Source organism: Leucoraja erinacea, chromosome 8 (genome assembly GCF_028641065.1).
Source record: "Leucoraja erinacea ecotype New England chromosome 8, Leri_hhj_1, whole genome shotgun sequence".
Classification (NCBI taxonomy): Eukaryota; Metazoa; Chordata; class Chondrichthyes; order Rajiformes; family Rajidae; genus Leucoraja; species Leucoraja erinaceus.
Genome location: NC_073384.1, coordinates 52,917,032 through 52,941,505, shown reverse-complemented (window position 1 = coordinate 52,941,505; position 24,474 = coordinate 52,917,032). Strand labels below are relative to the sequence as shown.

The 24,474-nt window shown below is 42.1% G+C and overlaps 1 protein-coding gene across 1 annotated transcript; it reads right to left on the bottom strand.

Annotated features, from left to right (window-relative positions):
- Positions 1–239: 239 nt before the first annotated feature.
- On the bottom strand, positions 240–17,973 carry slc30a10 (solute carrier family 30 member 10). Its single transcript, XM_055639723.1, has 5 exons — positions 17,318–17,973; positions 13,624–13,695; positions 6,660–6,899; positions 4,371–4,456; positions 240–1,498 (listed from the first exon to the last, which is right to left on the bottom strand). Exons 1-5 carry the CDS (start codon positions 17,715–17,717, stop codon positions 1,460–1,462), a joined length of 837 nt encoding a protein of 278 aa, XP_055495698.1. The 5' UTR covers positions 17,718–17,973; the 3' UTR covers positions 240–1,459.
- Positions 17,974–24,474: the final 6,501 nt, after the last annotated feature.

Below are 24,474 nucleotides of genomic sequence, written 5' to 3'. Positions count from 1 at the left end.
TCGGTCAACTTGATTGATAGATCAATCTCTCCTCCAGTATACAGTCACAAATACAGTTCACTTATGCTTAGTTCACAGTATTGCTGATTTGGAAATGGTCAGAAGGACACAGCTTCTTTATGTGGCATAAGCTTCAAATTACTTTTCAAAAAGTGATGTAAACAATTGCTATCCTCAAAATTAATGCTGAAGTGGAGTCCGATAGCCATTCTGTTTCTTATGATTAAATACTATAGTAAAACATGGTGCTGTACTGTTGTAAATGAAAATGGTTACTGTCCATAATTACCAATGTTAACAACATGATCTTGTTGCTATGTGCTGCTGTTGTGAAAATGATTTTCAAAAATATAACCTTGTGATACTGTTTAAAAGTGATTATTGGAAATTTATGCTTATAGTTATACATTTAGTTTGAAATGTTCCACTCATTGAAAGAATAAAGCATGCTGCTATAAGTCCTTTTATCTATTTAATAAAAACTAAAACAAAGAGGTTTGTTGGAGACAATGTTATTGCTGAAAGAATTTAACAATGCATATGAAAATGCTAAATTGAAAACTGTTTATGAGTTACAACAAAGCACCGGGTAAGATGAAATAGTAGCTCTATTTCTTGCAAAAGTAGGTAGGGAAGAAATATTTTAACATGCAGTTCAGCATTACAGTCAAACTCGAGACTTTGGTGCTGAACTGGCATATATTTGGACAATTAGATGTTATTAACACATTAACACGTGTTTGGTTAACTATTTTCAGATGCCACACAGTATTATAATAATTTCTCCAGTGAACATAATAAATTAAAAGGAAGTGGGGGAACTCAGGCCGTGATGAGTTGAATTGTAGAGTGGGAACTTGGGCCCAGGTGAGTTGAAAGAGCGCTGTAAACATCATCTACTGGGCCATGTGTTGAACAGTCAGGATTTCTTAAACATCAGATAGTGGATTATTGGAATTCAACTACATGTGGCTGGACTTTCTAAACAGTTTGGTGTTTCAATATGTCTCTGACACTTTGTTTCAGTTGAAGGTTTTTAAACAGATTGTTCCCTTGTCAGTTTTGATCAACTCTCTCTCTCCCACCACAAAGGCAAGGAAGCATGAGGAAAAAAATACTGGGCTGGCTAACGATGCTCACATCCTTGACAAACTAATGACAGATTTCTCATTGCAACTTGTTTAAACACAGGGCAAATCAATCATTATTTTGAAACACGCCACTGCTTTTTCATTAATTTCCACGTTTCCCACATTTTCACCATGGATCGTTTCACAGGATGTAGCTGTGATTTTTTTTTTTTTAAGTCTGTAGAAGGATCCCAATTCAAAACATCATCTGTCCATTTGCTTCCAGAGATGCTGCTGACCCACTTTCCTCCAGCACTTCAAGGTTCAAGGTTCCGTCTTCGGCAGTTTCTTGTGCCTCCAAGTAACTGTGAAATGTTTGCTCACTGACGCTAATAATAAACTTCTGCTCGAGCAGGAGTCAGCCATTCCTTCAGGAAAAACAATATAGAGTGAATCAAAGACATTTGTTTAGATACATGGTAAAAGTGCCTTGGTCTTTTCAGCCATTTGAGGAGTGATTTAAACATCCTGACTTTTTTCACCACAATTTGCAATGTGGACACACAAGCATTGAAGCAGCTGCCCTATCCTATATGAATATGATGTGGAGGGGTTCCATTAGAGAGCACATCACTAAAACGTGTTCTGCTGCTTCTCCCTCCCTCTTGAGCAAGTTGTATGTTGCATGATTGTGCATTAATGAATAGAGTGTGCAGGTGGTCATAGAAACATAGAAATTAGGTGCAGGAGTAGGCCATTCGGCCCTTCGAGCCTGTACCGCCATTCAATATGATCATGGCTGATCATCCAACTCAGTATCCCGTACCTGCCTTCTCTCCATACCCTCTGATCCCCTTGGCCACAAGGGCCACATCTAACTCCCTCTTATATATAGCCAATGAACTGGCCTCAACTACCCACTGTGGCAGAGAGTTCCAGAGATTCACCACTCTCTGTGTGAAAAATGTTCTCCTCATCTCGGTTTTAAAGGATTTCCCCCTTATCCTTAAGCTGTGACCCCTTGTCCTGGACTTCCCCAACATCGGGAACAATCTTCCTGCATCTAGCCTGTCCAACCCCTTAAGAATTTTGTAAGTTTCTATAAGATCCCCTCTCAATCTCCTAAATTCTAGAGTGTATAAACCAAGTCTATCCAGTCTTTCTTCATAAGACAGTCCTGACATCCCAGGAATCAGTCTGGTGAACCGTCTCTGCACTCCCTCTATGGCAATAATGTCCTTCCTCAGATTTGGAGACCAAAACTGCACACAATACTCCAGATGTGGTCTCACCAAGACCCTGTACAACTGCAGTAGAACCTCCCTGCTCCTATACTCAAATCCTCTTGCTATGAAAGCCAACATACCAAAGTCATCACAGACTCTCCTGATTTGAGTGGTTGCCTTTGCTGTTTATAGGTGTGGCATGCCTAACATGTGGTGCCTTAAGCAGGACACGTATCTCATTAATGTCCTCACTCAGCAAAGAAGAGAAAGGAGGGTTTTCCTTCATTGTTCAGGGCATTGAGCATGAAAGTGGGGAACTTTAATTCATCCACATTTGGAGAATTGTAGGCAACTCTAGTAACTAGCTTATAGGAATGACCTGGAAGCTATGGGTAGGGTGCAGAAGAGGTTGAATTGGAGTTCCATAGCTAAAAGGAGATGTTGGATTAACATGGACTGTACACTCTGCAGCGTTGGAGGCTGAGGGGTGACACAAGAGAAGCTACAGAAGTATGAGAAGCAGAGTTAGATCATCAAGAGTATTTTTCCCAGGATGGAAATGTCCTGGGAAAGTACCACAGGACAGAAGTTTAAAGTGAGAGAGGTTTAGTTACAAGGAAACATGTAGAGCAAGCATTTACACAGGGAGTGGTGGGTGCCGGGGCCACGAGAGGCCGGGAAGGCTGTGTGGGCCAGGGGTAGTGTGGGCAGTGTGGGCAGTGTGGGTCAGGAGGCAATGTTGGCAGGGGGCAATGTGGGCCAGGGGCAGTGGGTGGGCAGGGGGCAGTGTGGACAGTGTGGGCAGTGGGCAGCCAGGGAGGCAGCATGGGCGGCCATCAGTAGATCCATCCACTATAACCGCAATCCATTAAAACAAGGATTTACTACATTTCGATTTTTTTTCCATTCTGCAGTTAGCAGGTTAATTTCAATATTGGACAATATTTAACCTAAAATTGGAGAATTCAATGTTCATGGCGTTACATTGTAAGCTACCCAAGCAGAATACGAGATGCTGTTCCTCCAGTTTGCATGAGGCCTCACTCTGCAATAGAAGAGGTCCAGGACAGAAAGGTCAGAATGGGAATGGGAAGGTTATCTACCAGTAGATCTAGCAGGGCTTGGTGTACCAAGCGCTCGTGTTCGATGAAACAGTCACCTAGTCTACGTTCGGTCTTGCAGATGTAAAAGATGCCACATTAGGACTACCGAACACAGTCTGAGGTGAGAGGAGGTGCATGTGAACAACTGCCTCACCTGGGTGGCTGAGAGGAACAAAGTATAGGGACAGGGGTAACATTTCCTACGGCTGCATGGGAAAGGGTTGGTTTGGGTGAGAAGGGATGAGTGAACCAAGGTGTCGTAGAAGGAGCGGTCTCTGTGGAAGGCAAAAATGGGTGCAGATGAGAAGATGTGACTGGTGGTGGTGGGATCAAGTAGATGGTGACGGGAACGTTCGAGAATGATGTGTTGGAATCAGAAGCTGAATGGGAAGGACCAGGGGAACTCTATGTTTGTTCCGTCTGGAAGAGGAGGGAAGCAAAAGTAGAACAATGGGACATAGTTGGTTTGATCGCCCCCTGACACAATATTGTGTAAAGTGACAATTGTTTGCACAACCTGGAAAATTGTAGGGGAGCTTTTTTCGCCCTGTTTTAAAACCTAACATAAATTTAACTGAAATTACTGGTAAATATCATTTTAAGATTTCACTCAGATCTAATGTGCAGATTGAATGGTTTGAAAAGGTAAAAATGTAGCTTCCCATCCTTCATAAATTTAGCAATCAAATGGAAAGTTGCCTCTTTATTTAAAGGGATAGCATTTAAAGGGATGTAAGTAACTTCATTTTCAATAAACTCCATTTTATTTCCAAGCTTATTTCAGCCTGGTCATAATGAGGAAGTTAAGTCTTAGTTAAGCAAACCTCAAACCTGACTGATCTGTGCTCTTCTTTTGCACATATAAACAAAAAATAAGTTTAGCCCCAGATTCAGTCTTACTTTGAAATGGGATTATATTGCCAGATGAAATAGACTTACTACATTGAAACAGTAGGCATATCTAATATTACTTTTGTCTCTTCCTTTTCTTCTGTGTCCGAAGCGCTTGTGTCGACACCTTTCTCTGCAGTGTTTTCTGAACTAGCACAGGGACAATCTAGATATAGATATTGAATAGAGAGAGAAAAACAAACCAATTTAAATATTCAGGGCATTAATATTTTAATGTAAATGTCTCCATTGGAGTTCACCAAGTCTTGGAAAATGTGCTCACAAGGACATCTGAGTTAGAAAGGACTAAACCTGGTTTGGTATATCCAGCTGGAACATTCGAAAGGGAGAATATCAAGAAACACTATGGAAGGATTCAAACTGTTGAAGCCATCATGTAACCAAATGTATACATTGGGGATCAGCAAAGGGGGAATCTCAAACAGACATGTAACGTTTACCTCATGGGACACATCTTAGGAAATTGATGTCTCTGACAACAGATTTTCAATGAGGTCACAATTTATTTTCATATGCTTAAAGCAGGATTTAATCAGAACCGTTCTGTATCTACACTGAATAAAACTTGCCGAATGAAATATTAAACTGATATTATATTATCTGTTCTACTAGAAATTATTATTAAATTGTGCTATAATTACTCAATTTAAAGCTAGTATCATTGTAGTCTCCCACCACATTTCATATGTGATATGTACAACTTAAATGTTGGTACAGTGAAACTTTTTTGTAATATAGCTAATTAATTTCAGCATAAATATAGTTTTAATATTTATATCCATTAGTTAAGAGTTAATTTTCTTTCCTCTCCCTTCTATTTCTGAAGTGTTTTTATCACAAAACTTACAGTTGATTAATGGAGTCTGAGGTTAAGGGGCAAAGGCAGGAGAATGGGGTTAGGGGGAGAGATAGATCAGCCATGATTGAATGGCAAAGTAGACTTGATGGGCTGAATGGCCTAATTCTACTCATTTCACTTATGTCTTATGATCACTGCTCTCTTGTATATTTATTAGATTTGAAGCAGCCACCTTCAAGCATTTGAGAAGCATCATCACATTGTAGCAATGCTACAAAATTTTGAGATCAAAATCAAGTCTGCAATTTATCCCATCAGATAAAGCATAAAAAGAAGTTTAATTTGACACCCAATTCATTTTCATATCTTCAGTATTAAAAAAGTTATGGCCATTTTCAAACTCTGAAATTAGCATCTTGTTCCCTATTGCTTTTCCATTGACTTAACTCAAAAGCTGTGATCAAGGACAGTCAAAAGCCAATAACTTTCTTAAAAATTAAGGGAACTGAATGAATTTTTCAATTTTTATAGATTGAAGCATTCTGAAACAAATATGAAACAATCGTACTTGGATGACCTGAAATTAACGCATATAATTAGTTAGTTACCTAATTGTAGTTATTTACAAAATTCAATTACTAGATCCAAAATCTATCAATTTCTTAAAGAAAGGTTAACACTTTCAAATAGCCTAAGTGTCCAAATAATATTCACACAAGAATTCACACAATAACATGATTTTTAAATCTCATTCTCATGAATTTATAGGCCAAATGGAAGGAATTGTTTTGGAAGGAAGTGTTTAATTCCCGTAAATTAATGGCCATTTTAATCATCTTGCGAGTGGGATTTTGTGGAACACGAGCGTTTGAAACGTTGCGGTAGCGGTGAATTTAAATCCCATATCGGCAGGAAAACACTGCCGAAAAAATACTACCACCCAAGACTGCAACATTCATTTCATGTGCATGGAATTTGGTGAATGAAATTGTATCAGGTGTGCAACAACATTTTCCTGTTTATTGAATTACCTCTGGTGTTAAGAGCATCAAATAGTTTTCAAAATTCTAGTCCAGGACTAAGTCATGGCCACAGAATTAAAGGACGTTCCTTTAGGAAGGAGATGAGAAGGAATTTCTTTAGTCAGAGGGTGGTGAATCTGTAGAATTATTTGCCACAGAAGGCTATGGAGGCCGTCAGTGGATATTTTTAAGGAAGAGATAGATCCATTCTTGATTAGTACGATTGTCAGTTATTGGGAGAAGGCAGGAGAATGGGGTTAGGAGGGAGAGATAGATCTGCCATGATTGAATGGCGGAGTAGACTTGATGGGGCAAATGGCCTAATTCTGTTCCTATTACTTATGACCATAATGTGGCAGTTTATCGAGATTATGACTACGTTATTTTCTTGAAATAACATCAAATACTAAACATAATATCAGAAGATAAATTCCGAAGATGTATTTTTGGGATATATTTCTAATCATAACATGACCTTAGGTCTTTAAGACACGTTAATGAATCTTACATAATAAGCATTAACTTACCCATATTCTGCACATTCAATTCTTTGGGTTCATTCTCAAGTAAAATATGAACCGTTTCTTTTATAAGTGAGTAAACAGAGACATAAATGATCATAACCATAACGATGGTCAGGCTTGGATCGACATAACATTCCCAATTACAGGGATCATCCGATGCAAGTGGAAACACATAGAAGATGGTAGCAGTGACTACTACCACAACAGATCCCAAAGCATCGCCCAGTAATTGTAGGAAGACACCTGGAAAATAAATAATTGTATTTGTTTTAACTCTTACAAACAGGAAAAGGTCACACAAAAACAAAACTGTTCCAGAGCCTGGTGGCACATTCTTTTCTTTTTCATCCTTGGTACAAATGACATAAAAATGTCTTGAGTCCTCACCTACCCAAATATCTTTTGAATGTTGTTATTGTACCTGCCTCTGCCACTTCATCTGGCATCTCGTTCCATTTACCCACCACCCTCTGTGTGAAATTGTTGCTCCTTAATATGCAATAACAGTTGAATATTATTATATTATACATTGTATAATATGCTCCATATGATACAATAATGTAGCATCATACAACATTAGTGTATGTTCCCTTTAAAACATATAATGATGGTGTTTAAGAAGCTTTTGGAGAGGTACATGGATATGCAGGGAATGGGGGGGGGGGGGGGGGGGGGGGGGGGGGGGGGGGGGATCATGTGCAGGCAGAGGAGATTAGTTTAACTTGCAACATGTTTGGCAAGGCAAACCACCAGGTGGCGCCGTATGTGATGGCAGCCTCGCCAACAGTCTGCTGTCTTTTCGTCTTTTTGTTATTTTTAGTGTGTTTTATAAGTGTGTGTTAATGTTCTCTGGTTTGTTTTATTTGCGGAGAGGGGGAGGGGGTCGGGGAAACTTTTTTCAATCTCTTACATTGCTGGAGATGTGATTGATTTCCGGATCTCATCTCCAGTCGCTCTGCATGTAATACAGGGCTGCCAACTCACACGCATTTCAGCCAATTCTCACGCCCTCACGCTGAAGACAGAATTCTCACGCTGACAGGCTGTCTTCAGTCCCTGCACAGCAAAGATCCTATAGGGGAGCTATAGCGGAGCTATAGGCTCTTTGCTGCACAGTTTGTCTCAAGTTTACGCCGCATGACAGCGATCTGCACAGATTGGGGAAGCGCGTCGGTCCCGAGCAGCGGGTGCCAGCGCTTTTGTGAGCCGTCTGCGAGCGCTGTGCTTCCGGCTACCGCCTCCCTCCCTCCCTCCATCCCTCCTGCCCTTCAACTGACACGGCAGCACCGTGCCCGCCAGACTCCCCATTGGGCGGCCAGGGAAAGAGAGGGATGGGAGAAAGAGAGAGAGAAAAAAAAGGGAGGGATGGAGGCAAAGAGAGACAGTAGGGAATGTAGACAGGGGATGAAGGAAGGTAAGGAGAAAGGGGAGAAAGAGGAATGGTGAGGAAAAAGAGGGAGGGGGAGGAAAGGAAAGAGGGAGGAAAGAGAGGGAGGGAGGGGGAGGATGGAGGGAGGAAGGCAAGGTGTGTGTCTGTCTCCCTGTGTGTGTGTGTGTGTGTGTCTGTCTGTCTCCCCATGTCTGTGTGTGTGTGTGTCTGTCTGTCCCTGTGTGTGTGTGTGTGTGTGTGTGTGTGTGTGTGTGTGTGTGTGTGTGTGTCTCCTTTGTGTATGTGTCTCCCTGTGTGTCTGTTGTCACATCCTGGCCTTAGACAGGGCTGCCAACTCTCACGCTTTGAGCTTTGAGCTTTGAGCGTGAGAGTCACACATTTGCGGCATATCACAACGATCTGTGCGGCCTGTGGAAGCGCGTCAGTTGGCGGCTGTGAGTGACGTTGCATCTCTTCTCTTCTTTCTTGGTTGGATGTGCACCCGCCGACAACATGAAGCAGCCGGAGATAAAACTAACCAGGTGAATCAGTTGTAAAACATGGGGAGGACCACAATGAGGCCAAACATCTAGGACAGGGTTCGGCAACCTACGGCACACGGGCCGTAACCCACTGAAAACCCTCTTCCCATCCACCCCCCCCCCCCCCCCCCCCCCCCCCCCCCCCACCCCCCCACCCCCCCCCCCCCCCCCCCCCCCCCCCCCCCCCACACCCCACCCACCCCCACCCCCCCCCCCCCCCCCCCCCCCCCCCCCCCCCGGTCGCTACGTCCCTCGCAATTTCTCACTCTCAACTCTCACCCAATGTTGGCAGCCCTGATGTAACATCATGTAACTGGCGGCCTTGCTCGAGACTGACTTTGAGCCCCACCATCAGAGCCTGTGATCCCTTGCCTAGGATCGATGCTCCAACTGCAGCCTGCGGATTTCACCATCACGGAGCTTGCAGTTTCGGGTGGAGACAGATGTTGGGAAGTTCCAAAGTGCAGGTTCGACCAGCCCTGACCCGGGATCCGATCGCCCGGTCCCCCCCAATGTGGGAGCTTGATCGCCTCGACGCGGAGGGCTACAGGAGCCAAGATTGTCCCATCAATGGAAGGCTCGAGACCCCCGACGGGACAACAAAGAAGGGAAGAGATTGAGCTTTTTTTTGCCTTCCATCACAGTGAGGAATGTGGAGGGGTCACTGTGGTGGATGTTCATTTTAAAATTGTATCTGTGTGTCTTGTTACTTGTTATTGGTATGACTGTATGGCAAATCAATTTCTCGTATGTTGCAAAACACACTTGGCTAATAAAGTACTATGATTATTATTATGATTATGGTTATGACTTTGTGGGCTGAAGGGACTGTTCTTCTACTGCACTTTTCTATGTTCTAAAACCAAATCAGTGACGGTTATTAATCTAAGCTGACTGGCTGTCCTTATATATAATCCAATAGGAGCTGGGAACGTTTTAAATGATAGTCATTTTGACGAATAAAATCAAAGAAAAGGGTAATCTAATTGACTCATTGTAGTTGGTTCCTCAACATTCCAAATCACCCAGTTTCATTTGGACTCACTCCAATGCTTTGATTGATACATTTTGCCTATATTAAACATATATTGATATATGAAGTAATTACTTTTAAAACAACTTTTAAACCCACCTTTCTGTCACTTAAACTGAAAATCGTTTGCCCTCTACATATCTGTGTTTGAAGTAATATCATAGATCCACATCACTCTTTCAATAAATATTTTATACATGGCATTGAGATGCTCTGTTATGTAACTGTTCTCCAAATAAAGTAGTTCGCATATATTCAATATTATATGGCTGATCCATTTCTTATTCTTGTTGCTCCTCAAATCCCCAAATGTCAAATTTAAAGCATAGCATTATTGTCCTCTTGACCTATTGTTCATTTATCTTCAAAGAAAACATCCTTGCACACATGGCACCCTAGGGTGATATGCCTTCCCTTATTTGAGGAGTGTCTCTACCGGACTCTGCCCATCAATGACCAGGAGTGGAAAGACCCGAGCCCGTGTTCCTGCCCACAGATGTTTTCGGTTTAGTCCCTCAGCCCTGTCTCCTGCAATCTGAAATGGGCCAGCCTGCGGAGAGTCCACTGTTACGGACCTATTTGGCGTGAACCATTACAAGGACCTTTGCATTCTTCTCCAGACTCTCTTTGCAAATCCTTCTCGAAACCTTCTTTGCAAATCTATAGCCAGACCAACTTTGCAAATCCACACTCTGCAAAGAGGTGGGCAACTGTCTCCTCTCCATAGCAGCCATCCAGATGGCAGCATGACCAGATGGCAGGGTAATAAGATTCCGATGATACAGGGAGTATCTGACTGGATGAGCCCTTCGCATCGCCAGTCAAGCAAGGTCTTGGTTCTTGGTGCAGTTCTGGTGATGAGGCATTTTGCCAGACAATGTGGGCAGTCTGCTCAGAGAACCACCCACAGGATCCAACCATTCCATGTCCTGCAGCATCTACAGGATGTTCCATACTGACCACTGCCCGATGGACTTGTGGTTAAAGATGTTGGTCATGTCCATTTAAACCTATCCTATTTATTTACCTGTCTAAATGTTACTTAAACATTGTGATAATACCTATCTCAACTACCTCCTCAGGCAGCTCATTCCATACACCCACCACCCTTGTGTCAAAAAGCTCTCTCAGGTTCTCGATTTCCCTTTTCTGTGCATTTACCCGATCTATTCCTCTCATAATTTGTACACCTCTATAAAGGTCACCCCTCATCCTCCTGCACTCCAAGGAATTGAGTCCCAGCCTGCACAACCTCTCCCTATAGCCCAGGCTCTTATATTATGGCAATATCCTCATAAATCTTCTCTGCACCATTTCCAACATCTTTCCTATAACATGGTGACCAGAACTGAACACCTTACTTTAAATAAGACCTCAGTCTGAAGAAGGGTTTTGACTCGAAATGTCACCTATTGCCTTCGCTCCATAGATGCTGCTGCACCCGCTGAGTTTCTCCAGCATTTTTGTGTACCTTACTTTAAATGTGGCCTCACCAACATCTTATATAACTGCAACATGACCTCCCAACGTCTTTGCTCAATACTCTGATTGATGAAGGTTAATGTGCCAAAAGCCTTTTCGTTGCCTCAAAAAGGCTGGCAGTATCATGAAAGACCCACAACATCCTGGCCACACACTCATCTCCCTGCTACCTTCAGGTAGAAGGTACACAAGTCTGAAGACTGCAACAACCAGGTTCAGGAATAGCTACTTCCCCACAGCCATCAGGCTATTAAACCTGGCTCATACAAAACCTTGATTATTAATAACCAATTATCTGTTATTTGCACTTTATCAGTTTATTTATTCATGTGTGTATATATTTATATTATAGTATATGGACACATTGATCCGTTTTGTAGTAAATGCCATCTACTATGTTATGTTTGCTGAAGCAAAGCAAGAATGTCATTGGCCTATCAGGGACACATGACAATAAACTCACTTGAACTATCTACCTGTGATGTCACTTTAAAAAAACTATGTACCTGCACTCCCAGATCCCTCTGCTCTACAACACTCCCCAGAGCCTTGCCATTCACTGTGTAGATCCTGCCCTTGTTGGACTTCCCAAAACACCCCACATTTCTTGTATTAAATTCCATCAACTATTCATCAACCCACCTGCCCAAACAATCAAGAGCCTGCTGCAAATTTTGGCAACCATCTTTATTATCTACAATACCATCCACTTTAGTGTAATCTGCAAACTTGTTTCCAGATTTGGTCCCGTTACCTAAAATCGTATAGAGTAGCATTGTAGGCAGTGCGAAGGGAAATGACGGGTGGTCTTATCCAAACCTATAGAATCCTAACTGGGCTAACTGGACCGAGATGTTGAGATGAGAGTCATGAACATGGGAAAGAGTTACAAAAATGGTAACAACTATTTAAAGCTGAGGAGTGTAGAAATGCCTTCTGTCAGAATAGGACGGAATAGGCATTTATTTTTAGATAGTCCACTCTCCTGTTGTTCAGGAATCCCAATGGTTCACATGTGATTCATTTGCTCTGCTTACCACTTAACATTTAGTCTCATTGGACACTATTTTCATTCTTCTTAAAATATAACAGGACCTTTCCTGTGCTCCTTTTAAATTCCCCAGGGCCTTAGTCCCATTTGCCATGCTCGTTTTCAGCACAATGGGACCCTGCTTCTCACAACCCTTTTAAATTCACCGGGGCCAAGAATCCAGTATTCCCTTTAAAGTCATCAGGTTCACCAAAATAATGATTATACTATATTTAACATCAAAAAGATGACTAAAGACTCTGTGTTCAAGAGGGAACTGCAGATGCTGGAAGATTGAAGGTACACAAAATTGCTGGAGAAACTCAGCGGGTGCAGCAGCATCTATGGAGCGAAGGAAATAGGCGACGTTTCGGGCCGAAACCCTTCTTCAGACTGGGGGGGGAGAAGGAAGGAAAAGGGGAGGAGGAGGAGCCCGAGGGCGGGCGGATGGGAGGGTGGGAGGAGACAGCTAGAGGGTTAAGGAAGGGGAGGAGACAGCAAGGGCTAGCAAAATTGGGAGAATTCAATGTTAATGCCATCCGGACGCAAGGTCCCCAGGCGGAATATGAGGTGCTGTTCCTCTAATTTCCGCTGTTGCTCACTCTGGCAATGGAGGAGACCCAGGACAGAGAGGTCGGATTGGGAATGGGAGGGGGAGTTGAAGCTCCATAGATGCTGCTGCACCCGCTGAGTTTCTCCAGCAATTTTGTGTACCTTTGACTAAAGACTCTATTAGTTTGTAAAATACGTGATATTCAATAATCTAGAAAATCCATCATTATTACACCACCAAAGTCTGAAGCATACCAGATTATCATGTTTTGCAGTACTCTGTAAAACTTCGCTAAATTTTGGACCAATATTGGCTTAGTTTAAGGGAGTAGTGGTAAAGGTGGTGGACTTTATGGCAGTGGTGTGCAACTCCTGCACAATATGGCACATCAGTAATATTTCCAATATCCCTGTTTTTTATTGATGAGTTTCAACAAATCTAATTCTTATTAAAAAAACATAATATTTTTCTCCCTCACAGCTACTGCCTGACCAGTTGTATTTCCAGCATTTGTCATTTCTGTTGCAGACTTCAGACCTTTGTTCGCTAAATTTGAGGCTTTTATTTCAATATTGACCACTTAACAAGTGACAGTGGTTATTTCCTCAGAAACTCCCATTCAAACCCAATATTTTCTAATAATGATTTGCTTTTAAGTCCACCACCTTTCAAAACAAAATTAAAGATGCTATGTTCCACATATCTAATGTTAAATACCTTAAAACTACTTGAGAAATGAAGATATTGTTCGTAATTCATTAAATCTTAAGTAAAGTTTTTTTTTAGTGGGATAATTAGCTGTACAGTGGATATATAAGCGTGGCCATCGAGTAATTTTCCTTAAACAGTGTACTGATAAATATTTGAGTAAAGATACAAGATGGTATGTTTACTGACAAATGCAGCCACCATCAGAATGACTATGAAGTTATAATATATTTTTATTCCATGGTATTACCTTGAATATTTAAGTTCGAAGCATTTGTATTCCTGTTCCCTGATTGGTCTCTTGTGTCATTTCCCAAGCTGCCTAAAATTTGAAAAAAAACAGAAATGGATATTTAGATGTCTTCTTTGGAAATAAGAAACTAAAGGCAAATTGGTCAACAGGAGTAAAAAAGCACCATAAGAAACATACAAAATAATGCAGGTGCCATCCTATTATGGTTATGTTCAAGCACAATTAACATTAAACATTAAGAAATGCAAACATTCCAATTGGTGGTGATTTACGCATGTAAGTAGAAATTGTGTTTTAAATTGCCAAGGGCTTTAATACTGATATGAATCATTTGGAATATGAGCTGCTGTTTCTCCAGACCTAGGATTGGAGAATTCAATCTTCATACTTTTAGGCTGTAAGCTACAGTATCTGCAGGGACATCACCTCATATTCCATTTGTCAAGTCGATAGAACAGGACAAGTTGGAGGATTCAGATCCTCCAGATAACACACGGTATGAACATTGAACGCGCCAATTTTAGGTAATTCACCTACAAACAACCTCTCACCCCAATTTATTTTCCCATTTCGTGCCTCTTAAGTCCTTGTCTCACACCTTCTGTCTTTTTATCTCTAGCCTTTGTCCAACCGTCTGCCAATTAACCCCCCCCCCTTCCGCTGTATCCACCTATCACTCGCCAGGCTTTGTCCTCCCCCCCCCCCCCCCCCCTCCCAACTTTCTCTCCCCTACTAAAGTACATTCTGATGAAGGATTCCAATCAGAAAGGCGTAGAAAGAAACTGCGGATACTGGTATATACCGAAGATAGGCACAAAGTGCTGGAGTAACTCAATGGGTCAGGCCACATCTCTGGAGAAAAGGAACAAGTGACGTTTCAGGTCGAGACCCTTCTTCAGGCTGAGAGTCAGAGGAGGAAACTAGAGGCATGAAAAGGTACAGAACAGATCAAAGCTCGCACCAATGACACAGGAAAGGCAGAGCCCACAATGGTTCATTGTTGACTGTGGAAAAGGTGATAACAAAGAGAAAAAAACAATGGAACTGGCAATGTGAGATGGAGAGAGGGGGGATGCAAGGGTTACTTAAAATTAAAGAAATTAATATTCATACTGCAGGGTTGTAAGGTGCCCAAGTAAAATGTGTGCTGTTCCTCCAATTCATGTGCAGTCTCACTCTGTCAGTGGAGGATGAGTTAAAATGTTTGGCAATCAGGAGATTGAGTAGGCCAAGGCGGACTGAGGATTGGTGTTCAGCGAAACGATCGCCGTGTCTGTGCTTGGTCCCGCCATACCGAGAATAACAGATGTACAGTAGATGAGGTTGGAGGAGGCGCAAGTGAACCTCTGCCTCACCTGAAAGGACTGTCGGAGTCCTTGGATGGAGTGAAGGGAGAGGGTATAGGGACAGGTGTTGCATCTCTTGCGAAAGTACCCGGAGGAGGAGGTGGTTTCGGTGGGAAGAGACGAGTGAACCAGGAAGTTGTGGAGGGAATGGTCTCTGTGGAAAGGGGTGGAGATGGGAAGATATGGCAAGTGGTGGTATCCGGTTGAAGGTGGCGAAAATGTCGGAGGTGATGATCCTTTTTCACCACAGATGCAGCCTGACCAGTTGGGTTACTCCAGCACCTTCCCGACCAGAAATGTCTTCAATCATGTTCTCCAGCGATGCTACCTGACCCACTATTGTCACTCCAGCACTTGCTGTCTTTGTTTATTTATTAACTATCCATTTTGAGTAGGTATGTTGCAAAACCTACCTTCAGCGGCGCTGCAGTTCTGTCACTGCCCGTGTGCGCAACTTTGGTGCCTTTGAGAGGGGGGCGGGTTTAAAATGCCGTTTCCTCCAGGCTGTTTAAATCGATGTTCATCAGTCTGTTTAATTGCTCAAGAGAAATCACTGCCGTTCTCTGCACTTATTTTTAAGCTGAGTTAAATAATTTAATTGTTATAGTAAATTAAAAATCATCTTCTAAAGCCGTGAACGCCGACAACGGAACAGATCTCATGTAGGGGACAAGGCAATGTAGGCTGTTTATTTTTACATTAAAAAGTGCTTCTTAAGTTCCCTTTAATCAAAATTTTAAGTTGCGAGAAGGTGACTTGGGGCCCCTCCGAACCGGCAGTATTTTTCCTGCTGATATGGACTTCAAATCCACTGCAACCGCAACATTCCAAATGATCGCGTTCCAGAAAAACCCACTCGCAAGATGATTTAAATGGCCATTAATTTGCAGATATTAAACACTAAATTCCTTCCATTACAGGGTTACAGGGTTTCCTTTATTGTCATTCAGACCGAAGTCTGAACGAAATTTTGTGCCTGCAGTCATACATACATACATACAATACACTAAAAAAACAACAATAAACACATATTAACATCCACCACAATGAGTCCACCTAGCACCTCCTCACTGTGATGGAGGCAAAAGTCTTAGGGTCTGCAGTCTCTTCCCTCCTCTTCTCCCTCTGCGCTGCAGCGATACCCCACCGGGCGATGTTAAAACAGTCCCGCGGCTCAATCACCGCGGCCCGGGGTGGTTGAAGCTACCGCCCACCAGTCCTGCTGACACAGCCGCTGGGTCGCGGCCGAACCCCGGACTCAAGTCTCCGCCGTCAGAACGCCGTCCCAGCCACTGGAGCACCGTTCCAGCCCCGAGCCGGATCGCCCTCATGTAAGTACCGTTCAGCCTCGCTCCAGGCCGTCCTGACATGGGCGCCGCTCCTCCCTCGGTCTGGGCCGCCCCGACATGGGCCCCGCTCCTCCCTCGGGCTGGGCCGCCCCGACATGGCGCCGCTCCTCACTCGGGCTGGGAGCGCCGTACCTCCCCGAGCTCGGCCACTCCGACGGGAGCACCGTTCCTCCCTCGTGCTGGCCGCCCTCACGGGGTCGTCACAGCCCCTCACGGAAGCCCTGTTCCAACCCCGAGCCGGACCGTCCTCACGTCAGCGAGCTCAGGGCGAGTCCTGGCGGGCTTTGACTCCTGAGCCTCGAAGTCGCCAGCTCCGCCATTAGGCTTCAGCGCAGACGGAGGCAGAGAAGGGGAATACGACAAAAAAGTTGCATTCCCCCCGCAGGGAGAGACAGCAAACCCTGTTTCAAACCCCCCCCCCCCCCCCCCCCCCAAATCACAAACTAAAAACCAAAAACATTTGGCCTATAAATCCATGACAATGAGATTTAAAAATCATGTTATATTGGGAATTCTTGTGTGTATGTTATTTGGACACAGGCTATTTAAAAATGTTAATCTTTTCTTAAGAAATGGATAGATGTTTAGATCTAGTAATTGAATTATGTAATTAGCTACAATTGGGTAACTAACTAATTATATGCTTTAATTTCAGGTCATCCAAGTAAGATTGTTTCATATTTGTTTCAGAATGCTTCAATCTGTATTAACTGAAAATGTATTTCAGTTTTCTTAATTTTTAATAAAGTTATGGGCTTTTGACTGTCTTCGATCACAGCTTGTGTGTTAAGTCAATGGAAAAGCAATAGGGAACAAGATTTCCGAGTTTGAAAATGGCCATAACTTTTTTAATACTGAAGATATGAAAGTAAATTAGGTGTCAAATTAAACTTATTTTTATGCTTTATCTGATGGGATAAATTGCAGACTTGATTTTTAAAATCTCAAAACGTTGTAACATTCCTACTTTGAGCCCTCAGGCAGGACCCCATTCACCTGCTCGCATGCATCTGCCTCTCTTGGAGCAACAGTCTTGGAAGAGGATCAGTCCAACAACGTTCACGCCCAGCCCGAGAACTCCGACGATCAGCACCAGGACAACATCCTCCAACTTGCTCAATTCTAAAAGACGAGCAATCGCCTGGGTGAAGATGCCGAAAGTTAGCGCACAGAGGATGACGGCGTTGAGCAGAGCTCCCAAAACCCCTGCCGTCTTCTGGAGCTTGGACACATAGGCTGCCGCCAACGCGATGCTCAGAGAGATAACATCAGACAGCATGCTGAAGGAGTCCGAGATGAGAGCGATAGACTTGCTCATGTACCCTGTCACCAGCTCCACAAGGAAGAAGCCGCCTGTTAACACCAGCATGAGGATCAAGCGGCAGTTCTTACACATGGCTGTGATTACAAGCGGGTGTCAGAGCACCGGCTTCGATCGGTGAGTCCAATGTGTCTTGGCCATTGCTTGTGTTCTATCAGCGACTTTGTATTCCAATACGTCCAGTCGTAAGTCAAAGCCAGTTGAAACTGTGATGTGTGGGTTGGGGGGGAGATCTACCTGAAATATTATTCCTCCAAACCAGAACACATTGTGTTATATTACATCTACACCGATCCATTGATGCGTCACAGGTCAAACCCGCTTGTAATTGTGGCGTGTGGGGAAATCCAGCTGAAACATTCCAATGGACACTTCACTAAATATTATCAAACAGACCTCTCAAAGCCAGGACACACTTCCTGGTGGATAGATAGCACGCCTGTGACTTATTTTGGAGGGGGTGTTCTTTTCTCAAACTGTTGTTACACTTTTGCCTCCGAGTTTTTATTTTGGCAAGACACATTTTTTTAAAGTTCTGCTACGATCCCAAGTTATTTACCCCTAAAATAACATTCGGTAAAGTACCGATTGGAATGTTGTGCTACGGTAAAGTTATACTCCACGTCTGCGGGTTGTGGCTGCACATGATTCTTTGGAAAGCAAATATTACATCTACAACTTGCGCCTTCTTTTTCACCCATTCCTTCTCTCCAAAGATGCTGCCTGTGCCGCTGAGTTGCCCCAGCATTTTGTGTCTATCTTCGGTGTAAACCAGCATCTGTAGTTCCTTCCGACATGTTCGTTTTTACAGATGCCCTGAATGGAACAAATTGCACCAGATCAACAAATATCACGCAGTAACAGTTTTGACCACTGGCGATCGCATGAGATGTCCAGCACTTTCAACGGAATCTTGACCGAATAGCTAGCAGGATGCCTACCCTTTTAAAATAATAATAATACAGGATACCTCTCTGCAATGGGCTGATTATCAACTGATTATCAAACTGAAGAAGGGTCTCGACCCGATACGTCACCTAATCCATGTTGTCTGATCCAGTCTGGGTTATCAGCTTTTTGCGTCTATCTTCGGTTAAACCAGCATCTGTAGTTTCTTCCTACACATGTTATTTCCTGGTTCTAAGTTAGCGGTAGCCCATACATTGGCAAAGAGTCTCCTTGTGTTCTGATCGACATCCCTGATGGGCATGCCAAGGAAATGCCTACTTTTGTTTCCAGAAAGGATAAATCGGATGCAATTAAAGCGGCAAGAATAATTAAAGATTACTTTAAATGTATAAGACTATTAACATTTATTTTTTAGCCCAATCGATGATCTAGTGTGGACATTTGTAATTTGCCCACAACTCGGCCTCCTCCAGTGGTATTCAGCATGGTCCATGGCAGTTTGCAGCCAATTGCACTCATCCATGTGATTGCAAGAAACACCAAAGGCACTGTAAACAGCAAAGGTTAAGGGGCCAGACAACGTTCTGACAATAGGTTGAAGATTTTTACCCCAGTACTTTCCACACTCAGCTGTTCCAGTGCAGCTACAACACTGACAATGTAGAAGATTGCTCAGGTATGTTCTGTACACAAGAAGCAGGCCAAATTCAACCCTTCCAATTACTGTCCTAATATTCGAATTTTTAGTTTCGAGATACAGTGCAGAAACTTTGGTCCACCAAATCCACCCCGACCAGCAATTCCCACACACACACACAATGGACAATTTACAATTTTACCGAAATCAATGAATCTGCGAACCTGTATGTCTTTGGAATGTGGGAGGAAACTGGAGCCCCAAGAAAAAAAAACCCACACAAGGTCACAGATAGAATGTGTAAACTCCATACAGGCAGCACCATGGTCTGGATCGAACCCGGGTCTCTGGCACTGTAAGGCAGCAACTCTACTGCTGCACCACTGGGTCACCCTAATAAAATATTACTAGTTTAGTTCAGAGATGCTGTGTGGAAACAGGCCCTTCAGCCCATCGAGTCCGCGGAACCAGCGATCCCCCATACATCAGCATTATCCTATTCACTAGGGATAATGTACAATCTTTAATCTTATACTCTCGATCATCATCAAAGTGATGGAAGTGATTGGCAACAACCTTATCAAGCAGCATCTGCTTGCTAACAGCCTTCTCATAGAACCTCATTCTGGGTTCTGCCAAAGTTACTCAGCCTCTGAGCTCATTATGACATTTTTCCAAACGTGGACAAAAGAGTTGAACCAGAGTTCCCTTGACAATGTGGCAGTATTTGATCAAGTATGACATCAAGGAGCCCTGGCTAAACTGGAGCCAATTGGTAGGCAAACAGCTAGATTAATGGGCAGAAATAAAAGCAAGCGATATGAGACAGACTGATGAAAGAGTTGCAAATTGTAAAGCCAGAGGAAAGGATATAGGAGGAGGGGAGGGGGAGGGGGATGAGATGAGAAAATGTGTCAATTTCTGATGATCAGCAGTGTGCAAACATTTCACTTTTACTTGGAGACAAGAAACTGCAGATGCCGGTACCTTGACCAAAACAGTGCTGGAGGAACTCAATGAGCTGGTAGCATCTGTGGAGGGAAATGGACAGGTGCATTTTGAGTTGGGACCCTTCTTCAGACTTTTTTTAATTTCACAATTATTTCCTGTGAAAAGATCAATGATGATAATGTGGGAAATTAATTTCAAGCAGTGCCGTGTTTCAAAATAATGATTGATTTGACCTGTTTTTTAAATGAGTTAAAATGGAAAAAAGCTGTCATTAGTTTGTAAAGGATGTGAGCCCAGTATTTTTTCCTCATGTTTTCTTGCCTTTGTGGTGTGAGAGAGAGCTGATCAAAACTGTCAAGGGAACAATTACTTTAATAACCAGCAGCTGAAACAAAGTGACGGACACATATTGAAACAACAAATTGTTCGGAAAGTTTTGCCACGTGCAATTATATTCCGATAATCCACTATCTGATGTTTAAGAAATACTGATGTTGCAGCACATGGCCCAGTAGCTGATGTTTACAGCACTCTCTTTCAACTCACCTGGGCACTGGTTCCCACATGTCAATTCAATTCATCAGGGCATCTGTTCCTGTGCTCTCTTAACTTACTGGGTTGCCCTGAATAATGTTACAATGTTGTGTGGTATCTAAGATTAGTTAATTAAAACCATGTTAGTGGGTTAAGAGGAATAACATCCAATTGTCTAGAATATCTGTCAGCCCAGCACCATCAAAGACCTGAGCGTGTTGGATTATGTGTTTTACTGTCTATGGAGGAAAGGCACCTGAAATTGTTAAATTCAATATCAAAACCCGACGTTCGCATTGAATAGCGTTGTTACAAAACCTACCATCAGTGGCGCTCCAGTTCTGCCTGCTGCCTGTCCGTGCGATTCTGGAGGCTCTGGGGGATGGAAGATTGCAACCTTCACGTGGTCCGCCCTGTTTCGACTAATGCAATCAACTCAACGTGCACAAACGGAAGATCAAATAGAACAAGTTGTCCAACAACTTTAGGCTGTGCATGCCACACGAAAGAAGAAGGGGGGGGGGGGGGGGGGGGATTAAAATGCAGGTGCGTATTGGTTGTTGGAGAGGGATTTCCGCGAGCTGATGAAGAAAAAAAATGTTCACGCTTCCGTTCCCGGTTTTTAAAAAAAAAAAATTGCTGGACGATTGCACCGCTGGATTGAAGCTGAACGTGACTTCTAACGCCTTCAACATCACGGATCGCAATTGCAGGACAAAACAAAAGGTATGTCATTTATTTAACATATTATCTTGCTTTTTGGCGTGGCTTCATTTTAATCTTATGATGCAGCAAAATGTTATTTAGGCCCCAATACGAATCGGCCATGTCTTGCCTGCTGATAGAGGCTTAAATCATGGCAGTGGCCACATTCCAATCGATCACAATCCAGAAACACTCACTCTCAAGATAATCAAATCCATTATTTTTTGCACAATCATGTCATAAGAACATCTAAATCAAATATATTTTGTGTTATTGTCTATCCCTGATCAATATTTTCATACTAACTATCCACAGTACAGTTTTAGTCAGATGTATTGTGCAAAAAATAATGATTTTGATTATCTTGAGAGTGGATGTTTCTGGATTAATTTATGGGAATTAAACATTAAATTTCTTCCATTTGGCATACAAATTCATGACAAAGTGAGATTTAAAAATCATGTTATATTGTGAATTCTTGTGTGAATGGGATCAGTTTGTTATTTGTTATTAGGATACTTAGGCTGTTTAAAAATGTCAGCCTTGTTTAGATCTAGTAATTGAATTTAGATTAATTTAATTGATTAGATGAATTTAATTGATTTGATGAAACTGATGAATATGATTTTTTTGTTGGGTATACTATTTGTTTTAGCTTTTAACTTTATCATTTCTACCTTTTTTTCTAAAACTGCAAATAATAACTTGTTTCTGTTAATGCTGTTCAGTGTTTTTTTTTTCTCTTTACATTTTAAACAGATGTCTCAGAAGAAGAAATACAAAATTGTCAATCCAAATGCCCAGCAAAAGAGACTGATTTAGGCATCATTCTCAGAGATTATCCAAATTTGGACTACTCCAAATGTGATGAACTACAGGACATTCTTAATGGGGAAAGTAGTGGGCAGAAAGGCATGTCATGCATGGCTTGAAGAGCAAAAACTTGTAGTTTAAAATGCCAAAATCGAAAAGTTGAGGAAAAACAAGGCGTACAGAGTTGCTTATTGGTTACAATCTGAGGAGTATGATGATGTTACTGATTATGATATGCCAATGTACCAGCTAGCAACTGATCTTCTCCATAAAGATTTGGTCTTTTGCTAGAAATTGTAATTTCTTTACCTGTCTGTTACGGACACAGCATATAATACAATAATATTAAATTTCTGATCTTGAGAATATCACGTTTTTGAATTTCAGATTCAGATTCAACTTTAATTGTCATTGTCAGTGTACAGTACAGAGACAACGAAATGAATTTTCAAGGCAGTCTGGGTGTTTATTACTATTTCCGTCACCATGGTCAATGTTGTAATTAGCTACAATTAAATAACTAACTAATTATATGCTTTAATTTCAGGGCATCCAAGTAAGATGCTTCATATTTGTTTCAGAATGCTTCAACCTATAATAACTGAAAATTTCATTCAGTTCTCTTAATTTTTAAGAAAGTTATGGGCTTTTATGTCAATTGACTGTCCTCGATCACAGCTTTTGTGTTAAGTCAATGGAAAAGCAATAAGGAACAAGATGCAATTTTCCAAGTAAGAAAATTACCATAACTTTAATACTGAAGATATGAGAGTGAATTAGGTATCAAATTAAAGTTTATGCTTTATCTGATGGGATAAATTACAGGCTTGATTTTTAAAATCTCAAAATGTTGTAACATTCCTACATTGAGCCCTGCTGGAAATTGATTTGCTGCTGCTCAAGCATATAATAATGGAGCAATCCAAGAGACTGAAGATAGAGTGGTCAGAGTGGGAGTGGGTTGCAGAATTGAAGCGATGGTTGACTGGAAGCTCAGGATTGCCCCTGGAGTCCAAAATAGAAGGGATCTGCAAAGCATCCACATTGATAAAGGAATTAAATGAAAAATTAGAGTTTGTTCATCTAAGACGATGTGGACGTCAAGAATCCTGCCTGAAAGATGGAGGTAAAAATCCACATATGTCAGCATAGACATCAAAACCAGAAAATCAATCAGGTTGTACACTTACTTGATCGTAATGCTGAGCCACATGCTAAATTATTTGTTCCCTGGCTATGTTTTCAAGCAATATAGCTACTATTTCTCCTTCCCAAGTACTTTCCCGCAACCTATCAACTGCTTCCCATTTTTTATTTCCATATGTTTTGCTAAATTCTTTCAGCAAGAACATTGTCAGGTTTTTATTTTGGGGTTTTGTTTTAGGTTTTTATTAAATAGATAAAACAACTTGCAGTACATTAAAGCATGTAGTTTAATTCTTCCAATGAGTGGAGTATTATAACATAGCATAAATAGAGATGCGATCCTGATAAGTTATTTTTAACTCACTTATCGTAACTCACTTGTAGGTCTGTACGCTTTTCCGCAATGTTTACTCCAGATATTTACCTGTTCAATCCACTTCCATTAATGGCTCCGGTATGAAAAAAATGTGAAACAACCAGATTCTCTGGTTGGAGCATTGATTCCGGCTGCAAAGTTGGATTGAACTTTTGCTTTGTCTTGTTTTTAGTGTAAGCGAGGGAGAGAAGGGAGGGAGTGAACCGGATCCAATGAAGATTTCCAAAGATGAGATGGTCTTCCTCTGGCCCCTTGCACTTCTCATTAGATGAATGGAGAAAATGTCCTCGAGATCAACTGTGCCCCTGGCCAACAAACCATTCATGCCTTTTAATATAATGGGTATACACAACACTTTCAGTGAAGAGATTTTGCTCTGTGTGGGATGAACCATCTCCTGACAGCGGCTGACAAGTGCACTGATTCGGCCCCTGCCCGGCTTGGCTTGGCATCCTGTCCCAAACCTTGCCTGTGTGCACCTTGGTAAAACTCACCAGCAAGACTTTTAAAGAGCTGGAAGTTAGTGTTGCAAGCGACAGAGGGTAGGTCAAATGCAACACCTTCACATTTTACACCCTTACTAATCAAATGTACCAGTAAATGACTTTATGCTATTGCATTCTGCAGTCTCTTTATTATTTAGTTTTGGAAAAACAAGGCTCCAAAAGAAAAGATTGCTAATAGAGAAGCAGCACTATGTGGGGGTAGTGCTAAACAAGGTATACCTATATTTATAAATTTCCATTATCACTTTTAAACTG